Source organism: Musca autumnalis, unplaced genomic scaffold (assembly GCF_047663935.1).
Source record: "Musca autumnalis isolate F117 unplaced genomic scaffold, ASM4766393v1 scaffold_2, whole genome shotgun sequence".
NCBI classification, from domain to species: domain Eukaryota; kingdom Metazoa; phylum Arthropoda; class Insecta; order Diptera; family Muscidae; genus Musca; species Musca autumnalis.
Window position 1 is genome coordinate 209,655,111 of NW_027411755.1, and position 11,417 is coordinate 209,666,527.

Genomic DNA, 11,417 nt, shown 5'->3' on the forward strand with positions numbered 1-11,417 from the left:
GCTTCCAGAGGTTATTATACGAAACAACTTTTGTCATTTAAAAGTGTCAATGTTTGTATGTATGTATGTGAGAAAAAAATTATTACTTACACGTCCATCTGTAATTGCCCTTTGTTGTTGTGGTACAACAAGTACAAAAAATGTTACATTATTACACATACTTTTCAGTTTTCATTAATTTGTTTGTATTCTCTCTTTTTCATTGTTTTTATGGTCATCCAACACAACAACAACAACGACAAATAACAAAATATATTTTTCTATGGCGGTAAATAACCCAAAACATCAACAACATCTTAACTTTTAACACCAACAGCACAGTTTGGGTTTTGTTCATCGTGACATAAAGGCCGAAAATGTTCTGCTTCTGTCAGAGGATCGTCTAAAGTTGGCTGACTTTGGTTTTAGCACACAATTACTTAATGGTGAGTACATGTCGTATTTTGTTGTAATTTGAGTTTATTGCTTTAGCTAATAGGTTAATGACCCCTATTTGGGTGTGTGTAAGTATTTTTTCCTTTTGATTATTTTGTGAATTTGTGGGCCTTGTTTTTTATTTCTAATAGCGAAAGCTGATAGAATAAATTGATGAAGTCGGAGCGTGATACTTGAATATGAGTTCTTACAGCTTGTTTATATGAAATAAATCGTTTGAGACGAGTAATTCATACTCAAACGCATTCGTTTAAAATTTGGTAAAAAATAAAGAGAATTGGTCTGATTCCGAAAAGCATTACATATCAGTGTTTTCACTAGGTTTGTTTTGAACATGTTTTGAATAGTTTTCACTGATTATGCCAACGAAAATTTTTGGAATAATGATATTTGCATCTAAAAAATCTCTAAATCAATTTCCCATCATAAGCAAGCGTTTTCCGTGTAATTCTGTGACTGACAACAAAAAATCAGCTCAAAAATTTGATTCTGTTACCATCGTTTTTTAGACGTTTTCGTTTGTATTCTTTTGTTGGTTTTCTAATATATGAGGAAAATCAAAAGCTTCGTTTGTTTATCACACACAAATAAACAGCTTAAAAATGTGTTTTTATATTCTTTAATAATTTTAAGGTTTAATAGTTTTATTTTTTTAATTTGTTTACATATATTTTTTCTCACATTTTATTATTTATCTCTTTAGTTTTATATTTAAATTTTCTAGATTTCTTTTTTATAATTTTTAATTTTACTTTTATTTACATATTTATTTTCTTATATTTTAATATTTTCAATTTTAAGATTTTTATTTTTTATCCCTTTATTTATTATTTAAATTTTTATCTGTTTAAATTTTTTATACTTTAAAAATTAAAATTTCAATGTCTTTATATATCGTCACCTGAAATACTTATTTGATATTCTTATTTTTATACTTGTCTATTTCTATTTCTGCTTTTTATGTTTTTATATTCATAATTTTATTTTTTTTATACTTTAAATTTAAACAATTTTTATATATTTATGTTATATTTATGTTATATTTATGTTTCATTCCCCATACAACATTTTGAGAACGAACAACGATTTTTGTACATTTTTCAATATAAATAACTCTCCGAACGACGATAAAATATATCCCATCTCTAACAAATGAGAGAATTTATCGAAATAAATTAATTATGACAGGAAGAATACAAAATTTAAAAATTTATTAAAAACCCACATATTTTAAGAAAAACTGCAAAACGCAAATGGAATGTAAACGGTTTAACGACTAGTATATACTCAAATCATAGCAATTTTTGTCGTCTCTTTCAGTGCAGTTGTATTTCTTGTCCATCGTTTAAAATTCGCGTACAAATCTAGAAATAAAAATGAAATGCCTGCCAGAAAGTCTGTATACCAAAAAGATGTTCTGGCAGGTCTCTCTCCCTCGTTAATTTTGAAAATAAAAAATTAAAAAATATACTGAAACCACCAAAGTTGTGAGAAACAAGTAAAAAAGTATCAGTCGGCTTTGCCGACAGAGATATACCCTCAGCCTGTATATTGAAACAATTTTTTCCCAAAATACGTATGTATTTAGGGGTTTCAAAAATTGTGGGCGTTTGAACCGACAAAAATGTTGATTAGGATTAAATATCAAAAGTTTTGCCGAGGAGATACTAAAAGGAATGGATCGACATTGACCGTTATGGAAGTGGATCTCCAGCCACAACATATGGTGCCATAGGGGGGTTTTACACTCTTCGGGCTGTTTGCTCAAGAAGTATGGACTTGCCCCTAAAAAAACTTTTGCCGTCGTAATTGAGGCAGCGAATGCAAGTTGCTTCAACAAAAATCAAAGTGATTCGATATCAGGTCTTAAAGTGAACTTATCCGAAATTTTGTGTGGGAGGTACCGGATGGAGTGGACAAATATAGTCCATATTTGAACCTGATCTACATCTGGTAGATATATTAGGATGTGTAAAGTATAGACCAATTCGGCCACTACCTTCAAGAGTTACCGTACGAACAATTTTTCCGAACATTTTTGAACTTTTGTGGGGTAGGTACCTGAAGGAGTGGACCGATATGGCTTATCTTCAAACTTAAACTATGTTTGAACAAAATATTACTAACGCCAAATTTTTGACCAAATCGGCAGATTCGTTCGAGAGTTATCTTGCGCTCCAACCACCTCACATGGTGTCATAGGGGTTTTTTGCAACTTTCAGGCTATTTTCTCAGGAAGTATGGACTTGCCCCTGATGAAACTTGTACCGTCGTATGGAGGGCAGTGAATACAAGTTGCTAAAACAAAAACCAAAGCGATTCGAGAGATGGCCCTAAACTGAACTTTTCCGAAATTTTGTATGGGAGGTACCCGAAGGAGTGGACCGATTGAGTCCATATAGAAACCTTATTTAAGTCTGATACACATTTCACGATGGGCAAAGTATGGACAAAATCGGTTACTCCTTTCAAGAGTTATGGTGCGCACTAATTTTCCGAACATTTTCTAACTTTTGTGGGGGAGGAACCGGAAGGAGTAGACCGATATAGCCCATCTTCGAACTTAAACTAAGTTTGGGTAAAATATTACGAAACCAAAATTTGAACCGAATCGGTTTGTCCGTTCGAGAGTTATCTTGCGCTCCAACCACTACACACGGTGTCATAGGGTTTTTTGTAACTTTCAGGCTATTTTCTCAGGAAATATGGACTTGCCCCTAATGAAACTTACAGCATCGTATAGAGGACAGCAAATACAACTTGCGTAAACAAAAATCGAAGCGTTTCGAGACCAGGTCCTAAACTGAACTTTTCCGAAATTTTGTGTGGGAGGTACCCGAAGGAGTGGACCGATTGAGTCCATATTGGAACCTCATCTAAGTTTGGTAGAAATTACCCGATGTGCAAAGTATGGACCAAATCGGTTATTCCCTACAAGAGTTATCGTGCGCACAAGTTTTGCGACAATTTTTGAACATTTGTGGGGGAGGTACCTGAAGGAGTGGACCTATATGGCCCATCTTCGAACTTAAATCGAATCTGGACAAAATATTTCGATACCCAAAATTTGAACCGAATCGATTGATCCGTTCGAGAGTTATCGTGCGCACCAGCCTGCCAGACAGACAGACGTACGGACATTGCTAGATCTACTCAAAATTGTCTGAAACGGATATCGTACAAACATACTTGGGCTCTAAAACCATTATTTCTATGAGACACATTTTTGGTCGTATCAAAGTGTAAATACCCTCTTTAGCCTAAAGGCTGAGGGTATAAAAATAGAAAACTTGAAAAAAAAATAATATAATTTAATATTAAATAGATATCTGAAAGAAGGACAAATATTTTTTCAGTTCATATAAATTAATTTTACTCGTCTTTTGGTTGAAATTTTCTTTAAAACCAGTAAATAAAAGGTATGAAAATATGAATCATATTGCTATGAATTGTGTACCATGTCGTATGAACGGGTTAATTCGTGTACGTAATTATGAGAGCTAATAACGTGATTCAAATGCTGGTATGAATATGGCATTCATAATTTTATTTCATATTTATCTTTTTATATATTTTAATTTTTTTAAGTTTTTATAATTATATTGTCCTGTTTATGATTTTTATTTTTATACCCTCATCATTTATGTTCACGAGTGTATATACACTTTCGTACGGACATAGTCTCATCGAAATAATGGTTTTAGGCCCCAAGTATGTTTGGACGAAATCCGTTTCAGACAACTTGGAGTCGATTTGGCATTGTCCGCCTGTCTGTCTGGCTGGGCTACAAAAAGATTCGCCATTCGATTTGACTGAAGACGTGTAATCTCAAAACGAAGCTACAATAACGGCAAACAGAGATATAAAGCTATTTTCTCAAGCATCATAGGCGAAAATTCAAAAAAATCATCGCGCGATATCTCAGAATCTTGACCTATGGGTAAAATTTCCTTTTGGGTTCTTAATATACCCTCTAAGGGCTTTCATCTCCAGAAGGAATTTTCCACCGCACAGACCTTGAGTTCCAATTTGTGGCACAGTGTAATTTGTAAGAGTTTGGTAATAACCAAATGCTTATTTATGATATTCAGTATGCAGTGGCAGTGTGTACTTTCTGTTTAAAGATATAATTTTCTTTAAAATGTTTGTTACTTCGGGATATAGGATACAACCTAAGAAAAGATTTTTTAAAAAATTATAGTTTTATATTTTAGACTTTTACAAAATTGTCTGAATTTGTCTGAATTTCTGGCACCAGGAGTATATTCAGAAAAGGGTTTTGAATCAACTATACCAAGTTGCGATTTTTTGCGTTTTTCTGAGTAATATCCCTTTTTTGTAGGTGGCCTCCTTGCCAGAGAAATATATTTTTATTAATTTTTGGTTTGGTGACGGAAATATAAAAAACAAAAAAGCATCCGCTTTGAACTAAAAATACATTCTCTTTAAAGTAATATGGGCAGAATGGTCGTTAGTTATAGCTGTAATACGTTTTAATAGGGGTCAAGTTTACACGATTTATTTGGTCGTTTTAAAAATACAATGTTTATAAGGACCTCTTCGTTAAACAATATGTTTAACATATTAATGTTTACAAAAATCTCTTGGGAGATTAACATGTTAGTTCGTTATAATCGTGTTTTCGTTTTAACTGCGCTCATTGGGTTAAAATGAACAAAATAGGTAAAACAAGAATAGGGGGTAGGATAAACAACATTTGTTCGTTTTATCCGGCGTTCGTTATACCCTCCACCATAATATGGAGGGTGCAATTAAATTTGTCATTCCGTTTGTAGCACATCGAAATATTCATCGGAGACCCTATAAAGTATATATATTCTTGATCAGGGTAAAAATCTAAGTCCATATAACCATATCCGTCCGTCAGTCTGTTGAAAAAAAGGATACAGCTCGCAATTTTTAAGATAGAGCTTTGAAATTTGGTATAGAAGTTTATATTACTCCTAGGTTGTTTGGTATTGCAAATGGGCTACATCGGTCCACGTTTTGATATAGCCCCCATAGAACGGTACCACCCGATTTTCGGTATTTTGAGGTTTTTAGCTTCATTATCACACCGAAATGTCTGAAATTTAGTATTAAGTGTTCGTTGGTGGTATAAAACTTTCCCCAGAATTTTGTTGGTATGGGTCCACGCCTTCATATAGCCCCCACAGACCTGTACCTCCCGATTTTCGGTATTTTGAAGGTTGTGGTCTCAATATTACTTCGAAATGGCTGAAATTTGGTATTAATTCTTCGTTGGGGGTACGGAACTTTCCCCCAGAAATTTGTCGGTACAGGTTCATATAGCCCCCATAGAACGGTACCTCCCGATTTTCGATATTTTGAAGGTTATGGCCACAATAATCCATTGAAATGGCTGAAATTTCGTATTTAGTCTTCGTTCGGGTAATAAAGCTTTCCCACAGAATTTTTTTGGTACAGGCGCACGCCTTAAAAGAGCCCCCATAGAAGGTTTTAGCTTCGTTATCACACCGAAATGGCTGAAATTTGGTACTTAGCCTTCGTTGGGAATATAAAATTTTCCTCCAGAATTTTGTTGATATGGGTCCACGCCTTCATATAGCCCCAAAGAACGGTACCTCCCGATTTCCGGCATTTTGAAGGTTGTGGCCTCAATATTTCTCCGATATTGCTGAAATTTGGTATTTAGTCCTCATTTGAGTTATAAAACTTTCCATATGAAATTTGTCGGAATAGGTCCACGCCTTCCGATTTTCCTTTTTTTTTAAGGTTGTGGCCACAACAACAAACAGAAGTGGCTGAGATTTGGTATTTACTCTACGTTGGAAGTAAAACCCTTTCCGACTGAATTTCGTCGGTAAAGGTCCACGTTTCGATATAGCCCCCATAGAACGGTACTCGCGATTTTCATAATTGTGAAGGATGTGACCTTAATATCCCACCGAAATGACTAAAATTTGTTATTTAGTCTTTCATTAGTTTATAAAATGTTGCAGAAAAGAATTATCAGTATAGGTCCACGTCTTCCTATATCCCCCACAGAAGCGTACCTCGCGATTTACGGTATTTTTCAGGTTTTAACCACATTATCCTACTGAAATATCGTAAATTTGGTATTTAGTCTTCTTTACTTTTTAGTCTAAAAACTTTACGCCAGAAATTTGTCGGTATAGATCGACGTTTTGATATAGCCCCTATACAACGGTACCTCCCGAATTTCCGTATTAATAATATCGCTATTTTACCGAAATTGCTGAAATTTCATTTAATTTAATTTGCGCTTTATTTTGTATTAAAAAGACTATGAGCCAATAAACTAACACAATATTCTTCAGATTATAATTTATATCTATATATATATAAAATTCTCCTGTCACGGTGTTCGGCTTTGAACTCCTCCGAAACGGCTGGACCGAATTTGATGAAATTTTGTATGTGGAGTTTGTAGGTCTGAGAATAGGTTTTTAACTACTTTTTATAGTGGTCAATGGAGTGACCAGGGTACCTCCCACACAAAATTTTTTAACAAAACGTGAAATCGAAGGTATTTTTCAACCTATTGTTTAAAAATTGTTTGCAATGCTATGGTAATTATTACCCTGACCCTGAATGATCATCGCGGAAGTGAAATATCGCGGTCCACAATTTTTTTTCTCAAAAATGAATAATTGCAGATAATATTCGTATAGTTAGTACGCGTGTCTTTAAAAGCGCTATAAAAACTGGCTTCAATAAGTTAGACATTGCGGTCAACTTCACAATTTTCACAGTAAAATTCCGATAATTTGAAATGGCACTTGACCAAAATTCCAAAACAATCGATTGGGAAATCAGCCAAAGTTCTTCAAAATATCGAAATAACAGCTTTCAATGCAAATTCTCATAGTATAACGGGAAGTAGTGGTCTCGGGTGACCTCCCCCACAGCTGTTTTGACCAAAACGTGAAATTTCAGATATTATTATTGGTAAACATGACATTGGTAATTGTGGTCTACATCATTAGTTGGTAGTAGAAATCCGTTGTAGAAAAAAGTTGTAGTTGTAAATGTTTATACCGGGACCTCAAAAACGGGCGAGCAACGCGGGCCGGGTCAGCTAGTATATATATAAAATTCTCCTGTCACGGTGCTCGGCTTTGAACTCCTCCGAAACGGCTGGACAGAATTTGATGAAATTTTGTATATGGAATTTGTAGGTCTGAGAATAGGTTTTTAACTACTTTTTATAGTGGTCAGTGGAGTGACCAGAGTACCTCCCACACAATTTTTTTGAATAAAACGTGAAATCGAAGATATTTTTCAACCTGTTGTTTAAAAATTGTTTGCAATGCTATGGTAATTATTGCCCTGACCCTGAATGGTCATCGCGGAAGTGAAATATCGCGGTCCACAATTTTTTTTTTTCAAAAATGTATAATTGCAGATAATATCCTTAATGTTTGTACGCGTGTCTTTAAAAGCGATATAAACACTGGCTTCAATAAGTTAGACATTGCGGTCAACTTCACAATTTTCACAGTAAAATTCCGATAATTTGAAATGGCACTTGACCAAAATTCCAAAACAATCGATTGGGAAATCAGCCAAAGTTCTTCAAAATATCGAAATAACAGCTTTCAATGCAAATTCTCATAGTATAACTGGAAGAAGTGGTCTCGGCTGACCTCCCCCACAGCTGTTTTGACCATTGGTAAACATGACATTGGTATTGTGGTCTACATCATTAGTTGTTGTGTTGGTAGTAGAAATCCGTTGTAGAAAAAAGTTGTAGTTGTAAATGTTTATACCGGGACCTCAAAAACGGGGCAGCAACGCGGACCGGGTCAGCTAGTAATAATTATATTATTGAAAAAAAAAACTAAAATAACCCTAAGACTTACAAAAGGTTTAACTTACAATTATAAAAACAACATTATAGAAATGTACATTAAATCTTAACTTCTGACAGAGGGACTACTCTCAAATGCCCATTAAGGGGGAAAGTAACTAAATCTATATTAATTAAAAAATGCAAGCTGAAATATTAGAAAATGCTAGAATCATTTATAAACCATTTCATTAAATTAATTTAAACTGAATTAAAAAAATTATGTACAATAACATTATAGAACTGTACATTAAATCATTGTTCTGAAAGAGGGACTACTCTCAAATGCTAAATTTCTATTTAACGCAATAAAGCAAGCTGAAAAATTCAAATTGAAAAATACTGGAAGCATTTATAAGCCATTTCAATAGTATAAAACACGCTTGAATTTAATGATTATCAGTTCGGAAGGAAGCAATTAGCTTATATTGAAACGAACGTGGTGTTAAATTGAAACGTTTTAAGTGACTTGGGAGTATATTATATAAACGAGACACTCTAACAATAAAAGATCTGTCCATATGAACCGCGGTAATATTACACTTGTTTTCCTGGTTGAGCGTGACAAACTGAAATTCTCAACTATAAACAATGGACATCGCGACCTGTACACTTTGTAAAACATCAAAAGACATCTAAGATCAACAAATTTTTTGAAAGGGCAGCCTAAGAAACTTTCAGTGAAAGACGATATATCGACGCCTCCAAATAATAGTATGCTAAGTCGACTTAGCATGTTTTCAAGTTCTTTACATTTTTATATTTAACGTCCTTTAACTTAAATTCTGTCAAATTTTGGTAATGATCGGACAATCCGAACAGAAGTTATTAACAAATATTTACTTAGCATAGTACTGAAGGTCAAAGAAATTTCCAAACTTTTAGAGCTTGTCTTGCAAAACTCGCTTTTCAGAATTAGCAAACTATTATTTGGAGGTGTCGAAAGTCCTTTAACTTAAATTCTGTCAAATTTTGGTAATGATCGGACAATCCGAACAGAAGTTATAAACAAATATTGACTTAGCATAGTACTGAAGTTCAAAAAAATTTCCAAACTTTGAGAGCTTCTCCTGCAAAACTCACTTTTTAGACTTAGCATACTATTATTTGGAGGTGTCGATATGTGAAGATAGGTTCACAGAATAAACATACCTAACAGCACTATTAACAGCTTTTTGAATCCTCCTCATAGTTTGAGCGTTCGATTCAGAGTAGACTTCCAGACAATATAAAATATTGGACAGTACAAGCGCATTGGCCAATTTATGTTTCATATGCTGAGGAAGAACAAGATCACAATTATAAAGTATTCTCAATGCCATATTGGTGCGAGAAACAACTCTATCAACTTGCGAAGCAAAAGTTAGTTTATTATCAACAATAACTCTGAGAATCTCCATACTATCCACGACCTGTATTGGCACTCCTTCATACCTCAAATCCAAAACATTAGAGTGAGAAGAAAAATAAAGGGCTTTAGTTTTTAAAGTATTTACCCGCAAATTATTTCTAACCATCCAATTACTGACCAGTGACAGAGTATAATCAATTTAAGATTGCAAAACATCCATATTCGAAACTTCTCCTGTAAAAAGATGTTGAACATCATCTGCAAACATATAAACTGAACAAAAGTCTCCTATGCTACCCGCAATGTCATTAATAAATAGAGAAAAAAACTAGCCCAAGCACCGAACGTTGGGGAACTCCACTTTTTACTGACAAAATATTTGAGGTAGAATCCTTGACACAAACGCATTGTTTTCTATCGAACAAATACGATGAAATTAGACGACATGCAGTACTTTGAAAACTAAAAATACTACGCAGTTTACTAATTAGTATTGAATGGTCAACTCTGTCAAATGCTTTCTCAAGGTCCATCGAAACTAATACAGAAAGTAAACGATTGTTGAAATTTTTCCTGACTGAGTCAGTTACTCCCAAGAGGAGGTGTCCTGTACTCGAATTAGAGCGAAAACAACACTGAAAGTCGCTTAATAGTTTGTTGATTTCAACATACTTGAGTAATTGATTTTTCAAAACATGCTCCATCACTTTTGCAAGTATGGGAAGAACGGAAATGGGACGTAAGTTCTCCAGAGAAATGCTATTTTCCTTTTTTTTGATTGGAGTTATTTTAGAAATTTTCCACTGCGATGGAAAAACAGAAATCGTAATTATTGAATTTACAATATGGAGAAATGTATGCCCTAAGTGAGGTAGAACCAATTTAAAAAATTTTAGGGGGAACCCGTCGATGCCAGTTGCATTGGATTTAATTTTGATAAAAGCAGCATATAATTCATCCAACGTTATAGTGCGAAAATTAAACTCCCCATCATCACGGTGTATTAAAAAAGAAGATACAGGCGACGGATTCTCTAACTGGTTACTTACAAAATAGCGATTTAAGTCATCAACCCCAACATTCAAACTCTCGCATATATCCGGAGTATTCACAAGCAGTCCATTCTTCCCAATCCTGCTCCACAGTGGTATTAAGTCCTTTTCATAAACGAAAGGAAAGTAATTGTTCCATTTTACTTTAATACCACTTGTGGTGGAGGGCATAACAAGTTAGTTTTTTATGTTTTTAAATTTTTTATATTTGATTTTTTTTACTTTTATATTTTAATATCTTTATATTTGTATATTTCCATATTTTTATTTTTAGTATTATTATATTTTTATTTATGTTTTATACACGCATTTATTTATTCATATTTTTATGGACATTGCAAACAATAGGCTTGGATTTTTAAACTTATTTATCAGTCATATTAAATTATAAAATATTGTGCATCTATTTTTCAGGACCCAATCAAAAACTTGATACATTTTGTGGATCACCACCTTATGCGGCACCGGAATTATTTTCTGATGATCATTATATTGGAGCGCCAGTGGATGTGTGGGCCCTGGGGATACTACTGTATTTCATGGTGGTGGGTAATATGCCATTTCGAGCACCCACAATACCAGGACTGAAGGCAGCCATACTCAAGGGTGACTATCTCTTGCCGGGTCAACTAAGTCTGCCATGTATAAGACTAATACGTAAGTAGTGATTTCAAATGTTAACTGTACATCCGATACTTTCAAGCAAATATAACCAATATTTCCT

The 11,417-nt window shown here is 34.0% G+C and overlaps 1 protein-coding gene across 2 annotated transcripts in view; it reads left to right on the forward strand.

Moving 5' to 3' along the window:
• Positions 1-11,417, forward strand: part of LOC141395201 (serine/threonine-protein kinase MARK1) — a 344,095-nt gene that overhangs the window by 317,459 nt on the left and 15,219 nt on the right. For both annotated transcript variants that reach the window (XR_012410568.1, XM_073970735.1), the window contains exons 8-9: positions 317-425; positions 11,108-11,350. Coding sequence is in view for 1 of the 2 variants with exons in the window: in XM_073970735.1 (XP_073826836.1) it covers positions 317-425; positions 11,108-11,350 (352 nt within the window). In the remaining variant the exon portion in view is untranslated. The remainder of the gene's footprint in view (positions 1-316; positions 426-11,107; positions 11,351-11,417) is intronic.